Genomic DNA, 25719 nt, shown 5'->3' with positions numbered 1-25719 from the left:
GCTTGGTATTTTGAAAAAAATAATACCACAACATGCTTGAGCACTCTTCATATAGACTTTTAAATTTTACTGAACTTAGCAGTAATTTATTTTACCACAAAAAGAGGATGGCGTTTGAAAAACTATGTTTAATCTTTATCTTCTGATTTTATATTCTGGGCAGATGTTGGGTACCAATGGCATAGATGATGTCCTGTCTGGAAGCCCATTCATATTATCAGAGATAACAAGTAGTTATGGCTAGACATTTCCAAGGAAACTATGCACCTGTCCACCTGAAAATAAGTGAATATCACATACAGAACTCATGTACCATTGACAGACACCAAGGAAATTAGTGAAATAAAACATTGGCCTATGTTGAACACCAGGAAATAAAGCAATCTGGTCAACAATGTTAACAGTCCTCCTGGGGCCGAAAGAGTCATTTGTTTACCTTATGAAGATGCGGCTTTGTGAAGAATAAAAGTAAAAGGCCATGCCCAAGGATTATTAGAAAGACTCTTCTCATACTAATTCTCATTTCTGAGTGCCCACAGAAGTGAGGGCCATCTCTCTTTCCTTAGGACTACAGTTTTCAAAATGTAGTTTGATTCTATCACCTGCCTCAAATGACTCTCTTAAGGGCTCTTTGTGCCCTACCTTGAGCGGGCTTCTGTAATCCATACAAATGGGCTTGTCTCCTTCCCCTAATCAAGCCCAACTCCAAATTAGACATTTTCCTTCATCAAACTCAACACTGATCCCTGCTTTCCTTAAATTCAGCTTATAAATTTTGTTTACATCCAAAATTAAATCTAACAAAGAGAAAACTCTTGGTTTTCTCATCAAACTTCTCTTCACTACTATACTCCCCTATTATTAGCTAGAAACATTAATATGCCATATACATACATATACAATATTGATTACAAAGTGAGTCGTGCATGACCATCTGGATATTTAGGGTCATCTTTTTAGAAGGGGTGCTTGATATTATCTAGCATATTTGGTTGTTTACATGAGAAACTGAATCTCAGAGAATTTGGGTGACTTGTGCATCCACACAGAGGATTTAGGGCTGTAATCCAATGTTGTTTTCAATATACCATATTGCCTTGTTTTCATTCCCTCTCTGCATATGGCACTGTGCTAGGTGCTATAGAAACATTCCCCAGGACCTCTCAATCCAAGAACAACACTGTTGATACACCAGCATGAAAGGGACATCACACACAACCCAACTGGCACTCAAGTCTGCACCATGCAGTTATTTATATCATGTAACACCAAACCATCTCCTCCCACTCGCCCTCCCTCCTTCCCTCTCTCCTGTGTTCAATCTGTCGCTGACTCTGGCGGCTCCCTTCTCTGCGACAGTGCCAAGGGCTGTTTCTGCTGCTGTAGAGGCTGTCTTCCAACAGTTTACTCCCCGATGCAGGCCCGGGTGCCTCTCTTTAAGGAGCGTCCACCTCCCAACACTCTCCCTCCAGACACGCCAGACTTCCCTGGCAGCCGCCACCCCTTCACCTGCCATCCTGACCATGTCACTCCCACCCCTGGGACAATGTCCAGATGTGCCCAGAGCAAAAAACAGATTCCTGAGTGAGGAGACTAATGGGGAGCAGGGCCCCTGAGAACAGAGGGCAGGTGCCAAGTTGCAAAGAAAAAAAGAAATGAAAGACTTTAGAGAGAAACTAAAAATAAAGAGAATGTGTTTTAATATCCCTTTGGCTGATTCATCTTTCTGTGGCACCAGAAAGAGGGCGTTACCCTCTACTCACGAATGCCTTATGTTTTGTTACAAGGCCTCTCTTCCCACATCTGAAAGAGTAAAATAACAATAAGAGTGTAAGTACAGGAGATAATGCTGGTGGCACAGCTACAATCTCCAAGCTGGAGCCAGTCTCAGCTTACAGTTTTTGTCAGTCTTTCTAAAAAAAAAAAAAAAATGAGATAGCTAAGGCCCATGTATGCGATTCCTCAACATCCCCTCTTATTCTTTCTCTGGCTGTTTTCATCTCATTCAGGCATGGGTCCAAGATGGAGTAGTGATTAAGCGGCCTGGTGACATTGTATACTGGGTAACTGCTTATTCCCAAAGCATGGCTGGCAGGAGAGGGAGCCCTGGTTTTCAGTAATTCCAGGGAGGAAATGAAATGCTAATACCTAGCCTACTGTAAACTCCACAGTGGCATAAGCCTTGCTCAAAAGTACATCAGTGAATAAAAAGAATGTCAAAGGCTGTCAGTAGCAGAAGAGGAAAGGAAATAGAAAAAGAAGAGAACAGAATGAGATGAGACATGAGGTAGTGAGAGATGAGAGAAATACTATGCTGGGTGAAAGTGATTAGGAAACCATTTCTGACCATGTATTTCACCACACTCATCCCAGGCCTTGCAGCATTGTTTCAAAATAAGAAGCATTGGTATTAATACCAAAAAGTCAATGATTTTAACCAGTGGATTATTTGGGACAAATCAAAGGTAATAAGGGGTCAAGATAAGCCCATACGCCTTATTTGACTTGATTGAAAGATTCATTCTCACAGTGTCTATTCTAGATTAAAACTATTCAGACCAGTCTATACAACATAAAGTTTAGATATTCTTTCAAGAGAACAGCTATTCATTTACTTTAGTGAATAACAATATCTAGAAAGGCCATCTGCTTCAACCAAACTTTGGAAAGGATGCATTTTTAAGATTAATGGAGGAAGAGGATACCTGCCCAACTAGCTATGTTAACCAATTCAACACCATAATAATAATAGTTAACATTTATATAGTTTACCATACACCAGCCATTGTGCAAAACACTTAGCGTACATTCTCACTTAATCTTCATACCAGTCCTGGGAGGTACTCTTATATATCCATTTTATATATGAGGACCTGAATCTTAGAAGATTGAGTGCTTTGCCAAATGAAAGCTTAACAGTAAAGAAATGGTAGAATCCAGACTGTCTGGTTCCAAAACTTGTGCTTTTAGCCACTTCGCATATTGCTTCTGTCATTGGTATGACAGATGTCACAGGCAGATCATACTCAAATTCTGTAATATGTTCTAAATAATACAAACAATATAACTAGAAAATGGTAGCTAACTTATATAACAGACCCCACTGAAATAATTCAAACATAAAAATGACCTCTTGGCATTTGATTATCTTTCACCTTAGACGTTGATAAACCAAACCATTCCCTTAGGACAACATTTTTCTGTCCAGCAAAGCATTTCTCTTGCCAAAGTATAATTTTGTTGGCTACATCTATCTCCTCCAAGCCCTGGAATCAGACCTAAGCTAGTAAATTGTGCTGTCCTGGCAAGACGCTCATCCTCCAGGGCATTGTATCAGGCTAAAGTAATACATCATGTTGCTTCCCACTCTGTCTGCCCATTTCTCCAAAGAGTCCTAAAACAGTAATGTTTCTGCTTTGAATCTCATGCTGTTATTGCCCCTAGGACTTGCACTTTAGCTTCCTGGCCTTGGAAACCAAGGTGAGCTGAATAGCACTCTTTTCACACCTGCTCTTGACTTGGGCTTCCAAAAGAAAGGAGGCTCTCAACAAAGGGGCAGCCCCATAGAACTCTGCTTCATTCCTTTTAGACTCAGAGAAACAAAAACATTGACTTGATTGGGTAACGGAAGACTTTGGTCTTTTGGGTTATGGGGATTTGGTAGCTGAGAAAGAGTTGCTGAGTAGTGAGGGTGGGGGCAGGTCATAGAGGGCCATAATTCCTAGAAAAAGATGAGCTCGTCCAATTGAGAGGTAGTGAGACCAGCAAACACTGGCAATTAAAAATTAACACAGGCCAAAAGTGAAATCGATGCCTAAATTTGATAGGTTTTCAAGAAAAGTTTATGACATGCAGTTCATAGAAAAGAGAACATTTTCTCAGTGTTCACTTTTACAGATGCCAAAGGTCAATCTTACTTGGAAAGATCCTTCCACAGAAAAGCAGAAATGTACAGGGTCTCCTAGCAAAGTATAAGGCAGGCAATAGATATATTAGAAAATCTTTTTTAAAAATCCTAATTTCAAAGTGTTTTACAGCAGCTTTGATACTACAGTAATTCACTTAATTCCCTAATATGTGTTTGAGTACATGTGTATACATACTCATGTTATTCTAAATGTAAAAACATGCGGCCAGTTGACAGTAGTAAAAGCTTCTTTCCATATCTTTACTAAGCACATGACAATGTATAACTCAATAATTGCTTTAATTCAAGTTGTAATTTCAATAGACAAAAATTTAAAGGCAAAATATTGACTGTCAAAAGGTTTTAAAGTAAATGCAAATCCTATGAATTCTGGAAATATCAACCATTTGATGTGTTACATTGGGGTCTTGGTAATAATATAATCACAATTTTCCTTATATCAGAAATTTATGAAAGGACTCAAGTCTTCCTTATAAAGCCATCAGAGATGTAGGAAATACTGGGAGGTGATTCTCCCTTTTCCACAAATGAAAATAGTAATTAAAATGCTAAAATGAAGACTACTTTAAGATTATTCATATCTTATACAATTTTCCTACTAGTATCCCATGCAAAATAATGCAAACCAAATGAATTTATATTAAATAAGGCGGCCCAGGGAGAAAATCTTGCCCTAAAAAACTAACCATTCCAAGTTATTCTAAATTGGCAATGTGTCTGGAGTTCTGAAATAAATAACTGGTGTGAAAAACCTAAGTTTCCAGATTCTTCAGATCTTAACTGTAATATTTGGTTGTGTAATCAATCCTTAGTTAATCTAAGTGAAATGCAGATTCATTTCTTATTAGCTAATAATTTCATTTGTGGTTTTTATCAGACATATAATTGAGCATTTTCTAGAAATAGCCCTTAAAATCCAGGTTAATTGTCTTACCTCTTTTTTCCTCCTTTCAAAAAAAAAAAAAGTGATCAACTTTGGAAACTCTTCCTGTTAGCAAATTTCTAAAGAATAGTTTTATTCCTTAGAACTCAAAGAATAACAAATGCATATCTTAAGAACTAGTTGCTTCCCAACTTGAAAACGTTTGCATTTTTTTATTATTTAAATACTAACTCTTCAAATCAATGTCTTCCCTTTCCAATGATAGAGTTGAAATAGTTAAAATAAAACTTTCTCAATAAGCAAGATGGGAAGTTTCAAAGGAAATTAAAGCTGAATACATTGTTCCAACTGCACTCCCAGAAATCTATAAGAAACACAAACTTATGCAGCATCAGTAGAGGAGGTAGTACCATTTTTGCCAGTGATGAACAACCAGAGTCCTTTGTTCTAGAAGTGATGACCCGGGTTAAATCTCAGCATTACACATTTCCCTTCAGAGATGGAGGGGAGTGAGTTGCTTGCATCCATGACAAAATGTGAGACTCAGCTAATTGGTGTGGTTTTGATGATGCCACAGTTCTGCCCAAAACCCTTGTAACTAGCAAGTTTGCCCTGAAGATTATTGAATTACTCCCCTGACCATGCATTATTTAAAGGGAAGTGCTGTTATTATAGAAGCCAGCTGTTTAACCATTGGAATTCTGTCTGTTGGCCAACTTTTAAGATACGGCAGTACATTGTGACTAAACATTATGTCTAGTCATGGAGGAGTCAAAGTCTAGGTTAAGTGGTGGCCAACTTGTCTGGTAAGCAATCTTTGGTCTACATGCTATGAAACCTTTGAAGCAAAACTGACAAAATAAATATATAAATTTTTAATGTCAAGACTTTGTCAGCAAGAAAAATTATGTGGAATGTTATACATGCCTATTCATTCTAACAGTTGAGTAAGTGCATGAACACTTCATCATGCCAGTACAACAGAACTGTTGGACCACACCTTGCTGTAGAAGGGACTATACCAGGCACCTGTCTTTTTTTTTTTTTTTTTTTTTGTAGCATCGAGTAAGGACAATTAAAAAGTGTTTAGAGCATCTTGGGGAACTTCAATTAGATAGAAAACAACTTTTCACCTTCTAAGTTAGAATATATTTGCACCTCTTCCTCGAAGTGGTTTCCAACCATACTGAATATTGGGCCCAAGCCAGTTTTCTCCTTCATCTCTTCACTTGTTATAGAATGTCTGGAATAGAAAAGACCATAGCAGTCATCCACTGTGTTCAACATAGGAATCTTCTGCTAGGATCTCTGACAGATGTTTATTACAGCCTTTACTTAACTGTTTCCTGCAATGGGGAGTTCATTACTTTTCACTGAAATCTGTCTCATATGTAACATTGTAAATTCAAATTGTTAGGAATGCTTTTCTTATATTAAGCCAATATTTGTTTTTCATTCACCTACCAGCTCTGATTCTTCCCACTGGAACAGAATTATACAGCACCTAATGAAGAGTTTCTCAAGGCAAAGAGAGAACAATTAGTTCCATCTCATTTAAAAATTAGACGAAATGACAATAGTTATAATTTAGAAGTCATTAAAAATAACTATTTATCTCAAATAGGAAAATGTCAAATACTGAAGCCAATTGTTTTATTACCTTTCTAATAAATTACATTGTATCAGGCTTCTACCTGTAGACCATAGCAGCAAATATCTTTATTGTGGTTCTGGAAAAATAAACAATATGTAGCATTTGAAGATATGGAACAAAACTTTGACCCTCAACTGTGATCTTTCAATTGGTGAGAAATGAGTTTTTTGTTTGTTACATATTTTGATGTAGAGCCAGAAGAAATCAAGCTTACAGGGCACTTCAAAAGATGAATTAAACTTCAAAAGGCAATAGGTAAACACTTGTTATATTCATATATTCCCAATGACGTACAATGAGTCCATTGTAGACATTATGAGTAGACAAAGAAAAACATCTCTCTAGGATTGTGGTAGCTAGAGATAATTGGTAATTATATTTACGGCAAAATCTAAGTCTGTATACCACTATTTCAACAATATTTTTTAAAAAAACAAATGTAGACATAAGATAAACTTTCTCTATGGAACATTGCAGAAAAGTCCTAAAATTCTCTGTACCTAAACCCATCGATCTACAGACTAAAAAGCATGAGCTCAGAGTTTAGATGAGCTTAGAGTTTGACTGAGTCATGTCAAACTCTGAGCTCATTTAAGCAAGGTGATAAACCAGATGCCTGGTATTTCCTAGTTTTTTTTTTGCTGTGATGATGATGACTTTCTATTTTACAAGAGGAAATAGACATGTGGTGAGTTTCATGGTTGTTTATAGTCACCAAGAAGTGAATATACAATCATAGAAACTATCTCTGCCATCCCAAGATGAAGGTTAATGTCTTCCTCTTATAGCAGACAAGGAGCTCCAGCACCTGTGGGACCTCAGAAGCAGAATTAAGTTAGAGGAGCCTGAAAGGGAAATACTAAATAGGTCCTGGAATCCCAAAGCCTGCCCTTGTCTGTCTTCAAAGGCTAACCAGGAATTTTGAAATCAGTTGTTTCTGAGTTGGCTAACTTTGAAAGTTTCTGGACCTCTTCCTGCCAGCCCACCCCCAAACATCAAGTTACTATTTCATAATCAACAAAATGAATCCCAATTACATCCCATTAAGAAATTTATAGTTTCAACAAAGGGCAATCATTACCTGTAATGGGCAAAAGATACAATGATCACAACATAGGCCGAGTCACCTTTTCCTTGCTCCCCACCCGCAAGAGAGAAGCCAAAGGGTATCAGCTGTGCTTTACTGGCTAGCCACTTAGCAAAAAGTATGTAGAAGTCCTTTGTGGATTACAAAGGACAGTGTAAGCCCATTTGTGTCTTTCCTCTAATTTACAGTTCCAGGAAAAGATTATAAAAACAAAAAAACAAAAAAATATTGTTTACATTGCTCAGGGGACCTGCTGAGGCACGGCTTGCCAGGGCCCAGTCCCTCCCAAATGCCACAGCCATTGGGAGCCCACAGGGTCTGCTCTGAGACCTGCACAGCAGACTCCGCCCAGAAAGGCCACAAATGAACCCTCACTGAGTTACTACCTCCAGCTGCCCTAAGAATGACAATAAACCTGCCTTACGGGAGGAAGCAGCCACCAGGGTCCTGTGCCAAGCATCAGGAAAGCATTTGGGTTCTTAGAGGATGCCATGAATGCTGGCCCTTTCAGCAGGGAGGCAGCCAAACTGGTTTGGTAGCAGGCCATTACCATGGGCCTGATCTCCCCCAATGAGGGAGTGCAAAATACATGAGGATTCTGACTTTCAAAACCCTATCCTCAAGTAATGGTGTCATTATTACACAAAGATAGACTTGTGATTTAAAACGTAATGTTTTCTTCTGTCAGGAATTAAGATTGAATACATTTCAGATTAATAAATTGGATTCTTCTGTGCCCATGATTTATACAATTTCTTCCATAAAGCCTGAGCATCCGTGGAGAAGACCAGGAGAGATAAGGGAAGAGAAGAGAAAGCAAGTTTCTGTCCCTCTGCCCTTGCCTGAGCTAGAACAGAATCACATGAAAGATGGACATTTCGTTCACTGTTTCAGTTTGGTAGTTAATAAGAAATAGAATTCATTGTTCTGGCCTCTTGGGGTGATAAGAGAGGGAGCCCTACTAGATTGGTATTGTAATTAGTTTCAAGTCCCAAGACTTCTGTACACGGTCAATAGTGACAATGCTTCTTCACAAACCACATAGGATCCTGGAAACGGTACTCACAGAAAGCTGGCTATGATTTATTTAGGACCTACACTATACGTCAGGTGCTGTGCTATGCATTATTCATACTTGATTTCATTTAATCCTCAAACAATTCTTACAAGGAAGATATTATTAACTCCATTACATAAATGGGAAAACTGAGGCCCAGAGAGCTTAGTGACTTTTCCAGAGTCATACAACAGTTCTCCTGGGCTCCTCAATGAGGCACTTGGGCTTTGCAGCAAGTAGATGTGAGTATGCATCTTGACTCCACGATTTACTGCATGAATGACCTTCAGCAAGTCTTTGCCACCTCTGAGTCTCAGTTTTCACATTAGTAAAATGAGGAGCCCTTTCCAAACTTAAAAACTCTTTGATGTTCAACCTGACTAAATAGTCAAAGCAGTTAAACAAAAAGGCAAACATGTGAGCTGTCCTGCTTATAAAAACAATGCAGAGTTGCCAACAAGATTAAGAAAACAATGCATGATCTTCTTTTAATATTTCTATCATCCTCTGAAGCCAATATATAAGAAAAGACTAGAATTGGGCATAGACAAGATCCTTGCCTACAGGTTGCAAAACTTGGGGAGAGTTATCACAAATACCATGGTGAATGAGTTAGTGCTAATGAGTGTGGTACAGACTCCGGGAGACATACTGGCATTCAGAAATATCCGTGGGGTCAGGAATCATTGGGGAAGTTTCAAGAAGAGGTTGAGAGATTGCAGAATACGTAGGTTGACTAGATGTGGGAAGAGGCAGGAGCTGGGTGGAAGACTGAAGAAAGCAGATTCCACCCTAACATGAGGCCACTCTGTTTGATTTGTGCAGACAAGCCCACAGGGTATGGCTCCAGCAGTCGGAGGGCGCCTCAGACAGGCATCGTGGATGAGTGCTGCTTCCGGAGCTGTGATCTGAGGAGGCTGGAGATGTATTGTGCACCCCTCAAGCCTGCCAAATCAGCCCGCTCTGTCCGTGCCCAGCGCCACACCGACATGCCCAAGACCCAGAAGGTAAGCCCACCTGGTTGGGATCCAGCCATCCTCAAGTGGTCTCTCTCTTGTGCATGTGGGTGGGCCAAGCAGAAATCCTGCCCCATAGTCTCCTGGCTTACAAGTCAAAAAAGCTCCTTTGTGGCAAAGGGATGGATTACATCCCCATCTCTTTGGTCACTCTGCATTGCAAATTTCCCCTCCCACCACTATGGACGATGTGATGATTGGAAGATGTCACAAAACAGTGGCTAAACAAACGTGGGCTTTGGTATCAGACAAAAGTGAAGTCCTGGCTTTCTCACACACCAGCTTAGAGCCCTTGCCAAATAATGTGATGTATCCAAGCCTCAGTTTCATCAGTAACATTGGGACAATAATAATATCTACCACATCAGTTTATTGTCAAAATTAAGTAGCTCATGCATATACTTTGAGATGCTTTTCACATGCCTGCATAAAGTAATTGTTGGACCATCGTTAACGTCTGCCATAATTGTACTTAATAACAAAGCTTGTAACCTTTCAAGTTCTGAGATTCTATAATCTCACAAAGAAAATAAAAGGCTAATGGGAACTATTCAAAATTCATATTCAGTAGCAAGCATAATTAAACATGAAACATTAAAAATAGAAATTTCTGTTTGGCTATAAGAATGCCTAGAAGTGTGTAATGATCAAAATCTGCAGGCATCATTTTCTAAGAGCTAGACTGTAAACAAACCTCAGAGGTACCATCTATGCCATCAGAAGTACATAAAACACCTGATGCACATTTAGTCACTTGATCGATTTCTCTTGAATGAGTGAATGAATGAACAAATGAATATAAGAGATTAAAATTTTAGCCATTAAGTAGAAAGAATAAGAACTAAAGAGAAGGTAAAGGAGGAAAAAGAGAAGCCAAGGAAGTTGAGTAAGGAAAGAAATAGCTCTCATTTAAGTCTTTTGGGGACTCTGCTGAAAAAAGAAATGCCAACATGTGGTTTTAATCTTTGGAGCTAGAACTAATAATATTGTGCAAAAGCACAGGATGAGAGATCAAGAAGTTCACCATGACACCTTCGCTGCTTCCTGGTCTTAAATCTCAGCTGAGGCTGGAAGAGGACCATGGTGGCTTATTGGAGATGTGACCCCAGGGAGCCCCTCTGATGGATGGAAGGGGACTGGGCAAGACCCAACACATACAGAACACAGTAGCCACTGGCCAGGCAGGAAACAAGGATCTCAGAAAAGACTTTTAGGTGAATGTGGCAGGAAAGCGTGCTTGCTGGGGCAAAGGCAGATTCATTCTTTCTCTTCCCAGGTGACCCAGCACCTCTTGGTTTCTAACTGGGGAGGGGGTAGGTGTCAAGAGATGAGTCCCAAAGTTCTGGAATGGTGGGTCTTGTGACTGAGGTCTAGACCCCTCTCCAGCACGAGTGCTGTCTCCTGCATCATATGGAGCCTGGGCATTCTGAGCTCATTCAAAGGGACACCATGGGAACCACTTGTTCTCAATGCAATTATTTTTGTGATGTTTACAGTATCAGCCCCCATCTACCAACAAGAACACGAAGTCTCAGAGGAGAAGGAAAGGTGGGCCAAAGACACATCCAGGAGGGGAACAGAAGGAGGGGACAGAAGCAAGTCTGCAGATCAGAGGAAAGAAGAAAGAGCAGAGGAGGGAGATTGGAAGTAGAAATGCTGAATGCAGAGGCAAAAAAGGAAAATGAAGGACAGGAGGACTAAACAGACAGAGGCAAGGATGATGAGAGAGGAGCAGACAGCAAGAATGAAAAGCAGAAAATGCAATAGAGGAAATGAAGAAAAGTAGGCCTGCTGGAGCTAGATGATGATGTGATGGAAATAGAAGTAACCTTTTAGAGAATCTCACCAAGAAACATGGAGAAAATGGAAAAGAAAAATGTAATGTCCTAGAAAGCCCAAAGAAAGACAGTGGCAAAAATGAAAAAAAGAATAAAAAGTATTTAAGAGGCAAAAAAGACACACTATTCTCTGCCTCTAAAACACAATTAAATAAAAGAATTTAAATAAAAATTAAGGCTTCTATATGCATTTTAAATTTTGTATGAATCTGTTATGGAAGAATTGCCTATGTCAATATATGTTCAGAGTTAAATATTAGCCCCAAATGCTCAGCAAGACTAAATTGTGTCATAGAAGTTCCCAGATTCCCTTTTCCCGCAATGTCATTGGAGACTGCATTTCTTAGTCAAGTCCAGGGTTTAGGCCAAAGGGCATCCGGTATTGCCTAAAACCCTGTGAGGTCTGTGAGGTAACTTTTGAGAAGAGGTCACTGCATTTTTCTTCATCTTTTTTGCACTTTGGAATCAGATATAAAAGATGTATAAGTTTGCTAGGGCTGCCATAACAAAGTATCATAGGCTGGGTAGTTTAAACCACAGAAATAGATTTTTTCATAGTTCTGGGAGTTGAAAGTCCAAAATCAAAGTATCAGCCCTTGCAAGGGCCTTAGAGAAGGCTCTGTCATAGGCTCCTCTCCTCGGTTTGTAGGTAGCCTCCTTCTTCTCCCCCTGTGTCTTCACTTCATCTTCCCTCCATACATATCTCTGTGTCTAAACATCCTCTATGTGAAATGACACCAGCCAGATTGGATTTGGGCCCACCCCACTGACCTCATTTTAACTTAATTATCTCTGTAAAGACTCTGTCTCCAAATATAGTCATATTTTGACGTACTGGGAGTTACGACTTCAACACATGAATTTGGACACAATTCAGCCAGTGACAGAAGACTTCTGATCTCTGATGATAACCACTGCATTTTGATTACAGCTCCTAGAAAACACTCCCCTCCACCACCCCACCACAGATCTATTTTTATATCTGAAATCCTGAGTTTCTGCTCCATGAGAACCCCAGGAACATACTATGTTAGATCTGGAAGAGGCCTCAGAAATCCCCTTATTTTGAAGACTAGGATACTGAGATCCAGAAGTGGGTAAAGATGTGCTTGGGTTCTAAGCTGCTCTTCTTTTGGTCAGGAGACAACAGCATATAATCAAAGTGGGTCAACTAAGAAAGAATTCCAGAAGGAAAAGAGAGGGCAGAAATGAAGGGAGCGAATGAGAGCAAAAGTGCTGGATTTCCCTGAGGGTGAAGAAAAGCTAAATAGAATCACAGAATTCAGATTTTAGAGATCTTCTCCTTCAGATCCCTTGGTTTAATCAGTAGGATTGGGGTCTTCATAGATAATGAAGCAAAAAGTCTCGCCATCCTCCAACTTGTGAATTAGAAGAGCTGAGAACGGGTACAAGACAGAAGTTCTCAACCAAACAAATGGTGACATTTTGGGGTAAGAATATGACTAACCCAGAAGTGAAGCATTTCATCTAAGTAGTCTATTTTGAAGATGTCATGGTATAAAGGAACCTCCTTTCTGCCTGGTCCTCCATGCCTCTGCCATGCTTTTTACTCCAGGATCACCCTTTCTAGTGGTTCACTGAAAACCCAGGATTACTTAAATATGATGGACATGTTCACAGCTCAATCCAGGAGGAAAAGGTCGAACTGAAAGCATGCAAAAGCTCCACATGGGAGCCAAACCACTGCTGCTGTGGTTGCAAAGTGGATCCTGGCTTATCAGAGCAGAGAGAAGCCAGGCTGGTGCCTTAGCCCAAGTGGCCAGTCATCTTATTCAGGAGATGCTAAGTTCTCCAGCTAAGACACCCATGCTTTGGGACGAGCTGCAGGCAGAAGCCAATTCCTACTACAACCATCACCTTAGAGTAGCATATAAACACAGATGGCTCTTCAAGGGACCACAGTTCCATTGAATAACTAAGAATTCATGTCCTGTGGAAAGGTTTGAATAAACTATAATTATACCCAATCATAAACTTCATTCAAGAAGAACTAAAGCAAAGGCAAAGAGAGAGAGAAGAAGGAAGGAGGGAGGGAGGGAGAGAGGGAGGGAAGGAAGGAAGGAAGGAAAGAAGGAAGGAAGGAAGGAAGGAAGGAAGGAAGGAAGGAAGGAAGGAAAGAGAAGGAAGAACAAAAAGACTTTCTAGTTAAAGAATGCTTAACTAGCAAACTACGTACTATAAGACAGTTCTTTTCGGAATGAGTTTTATCAACTCTAAAGCAATGATCTTGAATGCCTACATGTGATTACTGAATAATATGAACCAAGAAAACAGAAAGAATCTATATTATCTTTCCATTTCCTTCTTTCCAGTATCAATACCCAAGCATCTAGTGATACATGGCATATAATGTTGGATGGATGGATGGATGGATGGATGGATGGATGGATGGATGGATGGATGGATGGTTGGATGGACAAATGAGTAACATAGGCTGATGAATAGTGGTAGAAAGACACACCATAAAAACAAGTGGCACTGCTGAGATGAAATGATTCCTATTCTCCTACATAAGACAGTGAGGCAAGTACAGAGTAAAAAAAGGAAAGGCATAGGAGCTATGCTTATACAAATCTTGCATGTTTGGAATTTCCTTCGCTGGCCAAATTGAAATTGTTCAAGGACCTATTGCTACAGGTGGCAACTGGCTAAGAATTTCATAGTGAATATTATATACCTATTACTCCCCTTAATGTTTCTTTGAAGTAGGCAGAATATTAATAATCATTTAAAATTCCAGTGTTTCAACTTCAATTGTTTCCTAGGGCAAATTGATAATTATGTGTAAAACTAATTGGAATATGTATGGAATAATCATCCTGAAATAAAATTAGTGAAAAGTATTTTTTATTGAGCATCTACAATGTGCAAACCTCTGTACTAGGCATGAACAAGAGTTATAAGCATTGGAGAGGCTAAAATATAGTCTTTAAGGCAGGGCACAGTGGCTCATGCCTGTAATCCTAGCACTTTGGGAGGCCAAGGCAGGCAGATTGCCTGAGCTCAGGAGTTCAAGACCAGCCTGGGCAACATAGCGAAACCCCATCTCTACTAAAAATACAAAAAAATTAGCTGGGCATGGTGGCACGCACCTGTAATCCCAGCTACTCAGGAGGCTGAGGCATGAGAATTGCTTGAACCTGGGAGGCAGAGGTTGCAGTGAGCCGAGATCCTGCCACTGCATCCCAGCTTGGGTGACAGAGTGAGACTCTGTCTCAAAAAAAAATTAAAAAATAAATAAATAGTAAAATACAGTCATTAAAAGTACAAAATGTAGATTCAGACTACCTGGGTTCAAATCTTGGCTCTTACTTGCGTTGTGGCTTTGGGAAAATCATGTAACTTATGTGTGCCTCAGTTTCCTCATCTGTTAAATAGGGGTAACAACTGAAGCTACATTATTCAGTTGTGAGGGTTTATTGAGATTGTGTATGTGTGTGTATGTGTGTGAATGTAGTGTGTGCATGTGTGTGTCTCTGCAAGGAGTGGGAGGTGTATATTCAAAGACACATATTACAGTGCTTAAAATGGTATCTAGCACATAGTAAGCATTATTCAAGTTTTAGTTAACATTATTTTACATACCTCTGAAAATTGGAGCTTTGTGAAAAAGAAGTTGGTCTCCTGAAGTAGAAGCCAGTCTTGTGTCACCAAAAACTTCAAGCCCAAGCTTGCCAACCCTTTTCCATGATGTGGTAGTAGAGTTTCAAGCATGTGGTAGGAGAATAAGAGAACTCAATGACCTAAGGACCATTCCAACCCAGAGAACCCCTGGTTCTATGAATAATTCCAACTTAAATAGGAAGCTTGGCTCTCCCAAGTGAGAGCCATTGCTTCTGTTTCCGGGTCATATAATGAACTTTCAGAAAACCACCATTTTTCTCAACTAGTTAAAATTAAATGTAATACATGCTTTCATTTCATGGTGCCTGGGGAAAATTTAATTGTAGCATGAACTCCAGTTATTGGTAGTTTTAAGTAAAATTGCCAAAATAAATAGAAATGCAGGATATTTCTGGGCTCACACAGCTTCCGGGACACTTTAGTTTCTTGGGCTGCCAATCCAGTGCCTTTCACAAGCATTTCATCTTTTTTCAAACATCTCTTGAAAACAAACAAAACCTCACACAGCTTCTAATGTGTGCACTGTTCGAATGTAAGGGTGGAAAAGGAGGCAAAGAAATGAGCTCCCAAAGAGCAATTCCCCTTCTCTCGCCTCCATCCCTTGACGACCTCCTTCCCACTAAAGGGAAACATTGTTTTCTTAGGTAATAAATTCCACAATTTCTCAAGTCCATTAACATCCACTGGGCAAGATGAGGTCTATTCTTTTTATTTGCCCACAGGAAAAGAATAGGGCTTTTTTGCAATATTCACTAGATAATGCAGAGTTGACTTTTAATCCAAGGGCAACATTGATAGTCTCTAGTTAAAGGGGAAGCCTTCAGGAGCAATGAAAAGATTAATAGTTTTAGATGAAGCAGAATCCAAATCCCTTTTTATGAGTTTTGAAATATCCAGTTTGTATGCTCACCTCAATACTTAAAGCCCAGTTACTGATTCCTTTGGCCTAAGCAAGACAGGTCAGTTTTTAAAGAGGGAGTAGCTGAGGTTAGCAAAAATTCTCCAGGTCCACAAAACTTCCAGACCTGCAAGGTGAAAATCAGCTTTTCTGTCATCCCCAAAGGCCTAACTGGAATCAGAACTTTTCCCTGATGCCCACATATTTGGAGGTCCTTTTTTAATGGGACTCCTTAATGCCTTTGGTGCCATCCCATTTTCACTCAGTGTCCAAAAGAAATGATTTAAAAATATAAACATATGTTTAAATTCCAGAAGAGAGAAATGGAGATTGAGAACAACAGGGAAATGATGAGAGCTATGGGAAAAGAGGTTTATGAGTCCATGTCTGATTCTTCCAGACAGCCCCTAAGAAAGTTCTTATCATACCAGGAACTCAATTATAACTTTCATTGCCTATTGTTAGATGAGTAGCAGGAGCTAGAAAACATTTTGGAAATTCCCATCTTTATTTTTTTAACTAATATGATTATAGTTTTGAGAACCATTGGTCAAGAAGCTAACTTTTTAAAAAGTGGAAGTATGATGGTTAGAAATAAGAATGCTAAAGGTGCATCAAACTGATTTTAATTCTAAATGTCCTTGGCAGCAATTTAGAATCTGTAATAAACTATACCAAACAGTTTCGAGGGGAAGGGGATTAGTTTCTCCTCTTCGTGTGTGTGTGTGTGCACGCGTGTGTGTTTGTGTGCACCTTTGTGTTCTAGCATTGTTGCACCCATTACAGAGCTGGGGGGAACTATTTTCCAAAATTATAGGTGAGAACAGTTTCCTGGATTTTCTTTCAGTGAAGGTAAATTCCTCTGTAAAAACTAATCATCATTCAGTAAAAACTGCAGGATTCCTTTGTCTTATCAAAAGCCTGTTTCTCATCCTAAATTAAAAATTATTCAGGAAATAGAGAGGACATTATTGTAGGGGCGGAAATAAGTTGGTTTTCTTTTTATTGTATCTTTTGAGGATCCAGGGACTTCGACCATTTTCCATCTAACATACAGAGAAGGATTCTCTAGGTCCCTATCTATAGATTGCAATAACTTTCCTATAGAACCAATTTGCAACTTTAGAAATTTCTAGGTCTAATTATTGACCCATTACAACCAAAGGTCAATGCATCCAGCCAATCTTCCTTCTATCATCCCCTGCCCTTACTTCTATTAGGGACTGGGATTACGGGCAAAATCCATCAAATGCCTCTTCTATCACTTTCCTGTTTCTTAACCATTAGTCTCTAACTTCCTCTATTCAGTCTGTCATATGCTTTCATGCCCATTGGGTCAGAAAAAGGAACATTCATTTATTTGAGCAGGCATCTGTTATGATCACTCCGGAAAAAAGATGACAATGGGTTACCTTGTCCTCCTGGGCTTCTCTAATTGACATGGTCAAAATGTCCATATGAAGATAAGATGTTAAGAGCAAGATTTATGAAAAGCTGAGTGTGATGGCAGCTCTTGTCTCATAAAATAACTCCAAAGTTCCCAGTGAAAGATCAAGAAATTTTACATCAAACCCAAACCAGCCAAATGGTCCAAGCTTCCAAGCTGGGATCCATGGCTAAAGTTTCTACAAAATTCTGGGTACAATGTATAAACATTCACTTGGGGCTTTCTGTCTAGCCAGCACCAAGAGGTCAAGTAATCAAGGACCAACTAGCCCTGCCATCTGTGAAAATATGGTGTGCTATTTTCACAGCTTTAGTTCACAATTATGGCAAGACAAAAGTTCCAAATGATTAGGAGCAAGACCATGGCAGGTTGACGGTTGAGTAAGGTTCTCAATCAGCTGACAGTTGTAGAGTTGGGGATGTGCAATGTTTATGTCATGGTGCAAGTATGTGGCATGCTTGACTAGCTCGTGAGGCACTGGAAGACTAGAAGGAATGAAAAATATGAATGAATCAATAAATGCATAATTACTGTTATTTTGTCAGTATTGTTTTACCTAGGTCACTATTGAATGCTCTGATTTGTCTCTCTATAAATAACAATATGTTTTCTTCTTCAAAAGAACACTAGGATGACGGTAGAGGTGCTTTTGGCACAATGCCACAATTCTGATTTTTTTAAAACTGTATGCCTGCATAAAATGTTCTTGAGCCATTCTCTGCCTTGGAATAGCACTGGCTGGCAGTCTGCATGTTTACTTTTATATGCTGAAGGCCCCCATCAACCTCAAACAGAGGCAAATCAATTTAACTTGTCATAGCGTTATTTTGTTCATCCTAAAAGTTCAAGAGAGCCTTCCAAACTTCCAAAATTTCTCTCAATTCAGTGAGGAGGAAAATTCAGAACACAGCATTTGAATGTTCTGCCCAGATTTGTCACACACACAAGGAATGAGTGAAAGAGGGCAACACCCTTTCCTCCTAACCCTGTGAACTCATCACTATTGCATTGAAATGACACCAAAAGGTAAAAACCTTAGGCCTCACATCTCCCAAGAACACTGCAATAGGAGTTACTGCATACACCAGTTTAAGTAACTCTAGCATAAATTGTATGTCAGATGAAACAATGGCATTTTGGAGGCTTAAGAGAAAAAGAATAATCAAATCCAGTTTTTAGGTACGAATGTGCTGAATCTTTAGCACACAGCAGCAAAATTGCTAGAATCTGGTGTTTCACTTTTAAAAATACCACATTTGAACCTTTCAACAATTCCAAAATCAACTCCCTCTGCGAAAGATAGTAAGCTTAAACATTTTTTAAATTTAAAAATGTAACACAAACAAAGAGCTAACTAAACAAGCTGCCCATAAAATCAACAGTCTGGGGAGCCCTGATCCTGAAGTATTTTACAACATCCTTCATGACTATTAAAGGCAACATAAACACCTCTTTTCAGCAAAGGAAACTACCCTTGGCATTTTTTTTTCTTTGTTCCCCAGGCTTTTAAACCATTTTGATAGAGATTTTTTTACATCACAGGCAGAAATATTTGAAATAGAGTCAGGTGGTAGTCTTTAAAAGAGTAAGAAAGTTGCTAAGTCAAGATAATCTTGGAATAAAGTCCTCTGATTCCTGGGGATTCCTAGGGATGCCCCAGTCACTAGAAAACAGAGCTGTAAGTCCACTCTCCCAGCACTCAAGGGAGCTCTGGAAACCAAGGAGCTAGCTACTGTTTCCCCACATTCAGCTAGAGAAAGGGCAGCACTCTAGTATGCAAACTGCTTTGACAATAGTAACAATTAAAAAGTAAATTAAAAAGAATCATAATAGCTGATATTGATTAGGTACTTGCCCTGTGGCAAGGGCTATAGGGAATCACCTCATTTAATCTTCACATGAAGCTTGCAGAGTGAGTACCACAATTATCACTATTGTATAGATAGGAAAACTCACACTGAGCATGGCTAAGTGTCTCGCCAGGGTCTTGAGCTAACAAGTGGTCAAGCAGAATCCAAACCCGAGATAGATAGACCACAGTGCGTTAATCAAGCACTGCACTCTCTCCTGCATTTCTTAGTTGATATTTTCCATATACAATCTGTCACTTGTATGAGATGGCAGGGGGTTCTGTGCTATTTGTCCTTATAGAGAATACCACAGGAAGAAAGTAAGCAGCCATGCAATATTTGCTGTTGACCTGAACTCCATTCCATCATTCCTGCAGGAAATCGCATCCATTTAATGAGCATTTCCTGGTTTGCCACTTTGCTCAAATGCTTTGCTTGGGTCTGGGGAGGATATAGAAGTGAAGGAAATATGCTACCTTCTCTCAAGGAACTTATGTTTTAGTGGAGAGACAAACATGCAGAATTTACTCTACAGAACATCAATGCTTGAGCAAATGTAGACCCAGAGAGGGCTCTTACAGCACACAAGCCAGAACAGACTGATGGTGCTAACAATTAGGTTCAAGTTTTTTCTAAACAGTAGACTCTCCTGCATACAACTATACAGCATGCCAGGTAAATGACTGAGGGTTATTACATCCAATTACAACACCACTCTGAGGTAGGCGCACTTATCCCACACTTTCATTTTACAGAAGAGGAAATTGAGGACAGCACAATGTAGTGATTATCAAAGGTCACACAACTCCTGTGTGGGAGAGCTAGGATTTAAACCAGATGCGTAAGACGAGGTCCTCCAAGAAACAGAAGATGAGAAGGTGTTAAATGAGCAGGGGTTTTATTAGGAGGAATTAATGTGTGAACAGAAATAGGGGAGGATATGCAGAGCCATCAGATTGCAAGGAAAGCCTAACCCCAAGGGAAGGAGAGAGGGAGAGCAGATTGGTTGGAAACATTTTTGGTGGGTCTATGGTCTAAGGAAAGTTCAGCAAAGTCATCATGGAGTTTTTGAGCCAAAGTTGGGCAATAAAGTTGCCCAACAGATTTCTGTGTTTCTCAGAAATAGGTCTGCCTCGATGTCCCCACCACACTTGGTCACTGGCTCTTGGGAGGGGCCTGCCCTGGTCCAATCCACTAGAGCCAAAGAAGAGCCGTTGCACTGGCAGGGGGCGGGGGAATTCCTACAACCACATAAAAAGTGGGGTGAGGTTTCCAGAAAAAAACATGACGCTGGGCTGACCAAAACTGTGTCCAGTAAGTACATATCCCTCACTCTGCTAAAGAAGCAGCCACATAAATAAGGAGTACAGGTTTCTCAAAATATGCACCTTGTTCTTTGGTTTTAAAGTCACATCCCAAAATGCTGAGTAGATCATATGACCCTCGCTTTGCCTGGCTGCCAGACAGGAAAGGCTGATCCAACTCTCCTGGAATTTGAACTTGTGATTCCCTGAAGTAAAGAGATATCAAAGTTGATACTGAGACATCTAAATCATCCTCCACCATTTCACATGTCCCCAGGCCAAGCCAGCAAAATTGCTATAGCACATCCCTTTCAACAGGTAAAGGGCTGATATCTGAGCCCTCTTTCCAAACATTCACTGCTCTTTTCTTCTCATTTTGCCCTTTTTGGGAGAAGGTCAATGCTGAGTTAGTACTTTATGCTGTACAATAAGCTGCTGATATTCCATGCTGTACAGAATTTTCCCAGTATTTTTTATAGAGTGCCAGGCTTTTCCTACACTTCATGTCATACAATACTTAACTTGTTTGGAGTGGGTGGAGATGGAAACATAGTCTATTGAAACCATCACTGCTTCCTCCCTGAAGTTTAAAGAGCCTATTTTTATCCTTTTAGATTCTATCTCTCAGGCAAAATCTCATAAAGATAGGTGGGGAGGAAAAAAAGGGGGTTATAATATCTAGGGAGTTTGCTTTTGCTAATTGAATACTGTGCTCCTAGACTTCTATAAATACCATTACAAATGGGTCCCAGCTTGTGGTAATACTCATCCTCCTCATTGAGTCTTCTGTCCCATGGCACAGCCTTGCCCTCTAAACCAGCATCTACCCCCATCTGGGAGCATGGGCAGCTCATGATATTATCAACTATTGCTATTGGAAAGTGATTTGGACTTGAAAGTGCTAGATATTTTTTACCTCTTGGGGAGGCAGTTTAGCAGAGTGGTTAACTGGTGAGCTCCAGAATCAGAAGGAATAGGTCCAAATTCCAATCACTATTACATCTCCATCATAAGAAATTAGGCAAGTTGTTTATCCTAAGTTTCAGATTTCTTAAAGATAAAACAGTCAAGACAGTAGTACTTATCCCTGAAAGAACTATAGGAAACAAGAAAATATATGCAATTTACATACATACTACAATCCCCAGCAATAACAAATGTTCAAGTAATGGGAACTGTTATTATTTTAGCCCTTTGTCTATCAGTTTGTTCCTCTGTGACCTCAAGCACATTACTAAATGTTAGCGAGCTTCGGCTTGTACGTGGGACTGACAGGAATAACACCGCATCACCTCATGTGGTGATTGTAAGGATTCAGTGATATTATTTTGTAAACTGTAAAGCCTTTGCAAATGTTAAGCAAGATTATTATTATTCCCATTGTTATTAGTCCTCAGTGATGTTTTTTTTTGGAGACAGAGTTTCACTCTGTCGCCAAGGCTGGAATGCAGTGGCACAATCTCAGCTCACTGCAACCTCGGCCTCCTGGGTTCAAGCAATTCGCCTGCCTCAGCCTCCTGAGTAGCTGAAACTACAGGCACACACCACCACACCAGGCTAATTTTTTGTATTTTTAGTAGAGACGGGGTTTCACCATGTTGGCCAGGCTGGTCTCCAGCTCCTGACCTCAAGTGATCTGCCCACCTCGGCCTCCCAAAGTGCTGGGATTACAGGTGTGAGCCACCACACCTGGCACAGTAATCTTAATTGAAAAGTCTGTGGATAGCTTTGCAAAGGAAAGCTTGGAGCTAGGATAAGAATCAAGAGATAATGAGAGAAGGTGAATGGCCTCTTCAGGGCCTTTTCTAGCACCCTAAATATGTGTGTCTGTCCATAATGGGTAATCACATATATCACAAATTAAACCCTCTGCAAACTTATTTCCTAATGTGTTGGTTAACCTTTCCTTCTGAAGGGTAAACTTCTTTAACCAACCCCAGTGAGCTGGAGGATCAATGTTTTCTTAATAGTCTTACCTTCATTGGCGTCAGTAGGAAACAGTATTTACTCACGACTGTTTTCCTTTTAAAAATCTGTCTAGTTGCATACTAGAAACAGTTTCAGCTGGTTTGTATTGGACAAGCTGCTGAAGTGAAAAGTTTTTGCCTGACTGAATGTGGGACAGTTTCATAACCCTTCAAGAAGTGCACCGAAGGTCGGTGCCAGCTCTGATGACGGCTGCTTCTAACATGCCTCCGCTTGCCGCCCATTGTCAAGGGTGGCCGGCATAACTAAGTTAAGACAATGAGCAAAGCAACAGATGCAACTGAGACCTAGTCCCTGAGTGCTTTTGTTTTGTCACTGTCATTGTCTGCAACAAAGAAGTCACATGTGACAGCCTGGGAAGACAGCCAAATGCAAACCAGACGATATCCCAGCTGGCTTGAATGGCCTCCACCGTGCACGTGTGTACATGGGAATCATGCTACTTGGCACAGCATCTGCTTCACTCAAGTGAGTTTCAGCCCATGGCTTTGCTGTGATGCTGAGACAGACCCAGAAGAAACAGACCAGGGGATCCCTCCGCTCAGACTTTACACTTTATACCTTGTGCTTTGAGAGAAAAGAAAAAGAATCTTTCTATTGGAGACAAAAAGTAGGATGTATGTGGTTGGCCAATCTAACCTCAATTCTTTTTGCTATAGCCCCCTGCTAATTTAAAGAGTGAAGCATAGATGGTACCTTAATGTTTTCTTGTAGAAATCTGGGATTAATTTGGCTTGAGAGGAAGAATGGAGATTAAACGCTTTATGAGGCTTTCTTTTAATTTGTTCCCATTTCATTCCTGAATATTTTCTTAGTTTGGGCATTGCAGATATTTAAAGATCTTCTTATTTTGAGCTGGTATGCCTCTTAAACAGAAAAACAAAAGGTAAAATTCAAATTAGTGTGTTTCTCCGCCTGTTAATTAATTTGGTTAGTAGTTAGGCAGAGAGATGGCATCCTTAATAATATCTATTTTAGGGGTTTGATGAGCTACAGACCATCAACAGTGTTGATTGAGAATTGAACAAAAACATTTCAAGGAGTTTGGGAACATTAGTGATGCTATTCTGTGGCCCCACGTGTCCTTCTCTCATTTTTCTAGAGAACTCCTATAAGAAAGCAGAACACGGCCAGGCATGGTGGCTCACGCCTGTAATCCCAGCACTTCAGGAGGCTGAGGCAGGCAGATCACCTGAGGTCAGGAGTTCAAGACCAGCCTGGCCAACATGGCGAAACCCTATCTCTACTAAAAATACAAAAAATTAGCTGGGAATGATGGTGTGTGCCTGTAATCCCAGCTACTTGGGAGGCTGAGGCATGAGAATCACTTGAACTGGGAGGAAAAGGTTGCAGTGAGCCTAGATTACACCACTGCACTCCAGCTTGGGTGACAGAGTGAGACTCCAACTCAAAAAAAAAAAAGAAAGAAAGAAAGCAGAACCCAATGTAAGATTAAGAACACACGTTTAGCTCACGCCTGTAATACCAGCACTTTGGGAGGCCAAGGTGGGTGGATCACAAGGTCAGAAGTTCGAGACCAACCTGGCCAATATGGTGAAACCCCATCTCTACTAAAAAGTACAAAAATTAGCTGTGCGTGGTGGCAGGCGCCTGTAATCCCAGCTACTAGGGAGGCTGAGGCAGGAGAATCACTTGAACCCGGGAGGCAGAAGTTGCAGTGAGCTGAGAATGCGCCACTGCACTCCAGCCTGGGTGACAGAGCGAGACTCCATCTCAAAAAAAAAAAAAAAAAAAGAACACAAGTTTACCGGGAACTTAGCAGTAGATGCTTTGTAAATGTATCTTACTTTGCAAATGTATCTTAAGTGGTCTTTTGTGATATTTGAGGGAAAGTGCCAGGATTTAAAACAAACGCATTTCAAGTTATTCTATACAAATGCCCAGTTTCTTTCTACCATCTTTTTTTCCTTTTTGCAGTGGTCACTGAGCTATTTTAATGAATGTTTTTACGCAATGATGCCATCTTCCTTCTACTCAGTCAGTACAAGATGTTGACCATCGACTCATAAAACGCTAGCTACCTTTCATGAAGGACTTGGTGATAACTCTAATGTTCCAAGTAGAACTGGAAAACATGTGTAAGAAAAACTGCCAGATCCCTATAGGCCTTGGCCAATAGGTATTATTCCCAAGGGGTGGCAGTTGATCTTTTTCCCCAGCCTTCATATTAAAACCTCTCACCTTCTCCAGGTCTCAGGTCTGCGTAATCTCAAATGTGCTTTAGCTCTTCACAATATTGTCACTGTGTGGGTGTTCATTATCTTAGCCAGAAGACAGTTTACAGATTCCAGGTCTCATGGAGAGAACTTTTGTTTTTGGTTATGAACCTCACTCTATAACAATAATTATCCATTACATCCTTCCGTAGAGGGCTCTCTGGCTAGAGGTAAAACCAAAAAAAGGAGTACCTCAGGTTTATGCATATAAATGCCAGTTCCTCCTTGATTTTATTTCAAAACTCCTGTCTACATACTTTGCAATTTAAATACATTCAAGGATAAAGTAATAACTGTAGGAAAAGTATTATAATATAATGACTTAGTTCTGCACATCACAAGGGGGTCCCTCACACTCATTCCTTCATTTCACTCATTTTACAGATATTTATTGAGCACCTGCAATAATCTGCACACTGTTCTAGACACTGGGACTATAACAGTAAACAGACAGACACATCTCTGCTCTCACAGGGCTTCTATTCTAAACAAAACTCAATATCCAGGCCGGGTGCAGTGGCTCATGCCTGGAATGCCAGCACTTTGGGAGACCAAGGCCGGGTGGATCACCTGAGCCCACTAGTTGAAGACCAGCCTGGGCAATATAGCAAAACCCCGTCTCTACAAAAAAAAAAAAAAAAAAAAAAAAAAATTGTCAAGGCATGGTGGCATGTGCCTGTGGTCCCAGCTACTTAGGAGGCTGAGGCAGGAGGATTGTGTAAGCCTGGGAGGCAGAGGTTGCAGTGAGCTGAGATGGCACCACTGCACTCTAGCCTGGGCAACAGAGACAGAACCTGTCCAAAAAAAAAAAAAAAAAACCCTCAATATCCTTAAGATAATATCATTGCTTGTTGATGAGTGAATGGCAACACCAAACTAGGAACCCAGG

General features: G+C 40.2%; 1 protein-coding gene and 1 long non-coding RNA gene across 5 annotated transcripts in view; one reads left to right on the top strand and one right to left on the bottom strand.

The window, feature by feature from the left end:
* The window catches only part of IGF1 (insulin like growth factor 1), an 82905-nt gene that overhangs the window by 49648 nt on the left and 7538 nt on the right, over positions 1-25719 (top strand). For 2 of the 4 annotated variants that reach the window (XM_009248162.3, XM_054527567.1), the window contains exons 3-4: positions 9435-9616; positions 11122-11635. In XM_009248162.3, the coding sequence (XP_009246437.1) occupies positions 9435-9616; positions 11122-11310 (371 nt within the window). In that variant the 3' untranslated portion in view covers positions 11311-11635. Of the gene's footprint in view, positions 1-9434; positions 9617-11121; positions 11636-25719 lie in introns of those variants that run through there. The other 2 variants (XM_002823659.4, XM_002823658.3) reach the window with 1 other exon arrangement.
* Positions 1685-24994, bottom strand: LOC129049208 (uncharacterized). The gene is made up of 7 exons (XR_008512101.1): positions 24796-24994; positions 23290-23459; positions 21524-21657; positions 15070-15164; positions 6276-6315; positions 5945-6054; positions 1685-1803 (listed from the first exon to the last, which is right to left on the bottom strand). It is a non-coding gene; the product is annotated as an uncharacterized LOC129049208 (long non-coding RNA).

The sequence above is a fragment of the Pongo abelii genome, chromosome 10 (assembly GCF_028885655.2).
Source record: "Pongo abelii isolate AG06213 chromosome 10, NHGRI_mPonAbe1-v2.0_pri, whole genome shotgun sequence".
In the NCBI taxonomy this organism is placed as follows: Eukaryota; Metazoa; Chordata; class Mammalia; order Primates; family Hominidae; genus Pongo; species Pongo abelii.
Note: the sequence above shows the minus strand (reverse complement) of the source record. Positions and strands in the feature narration are given on the sequence as shown.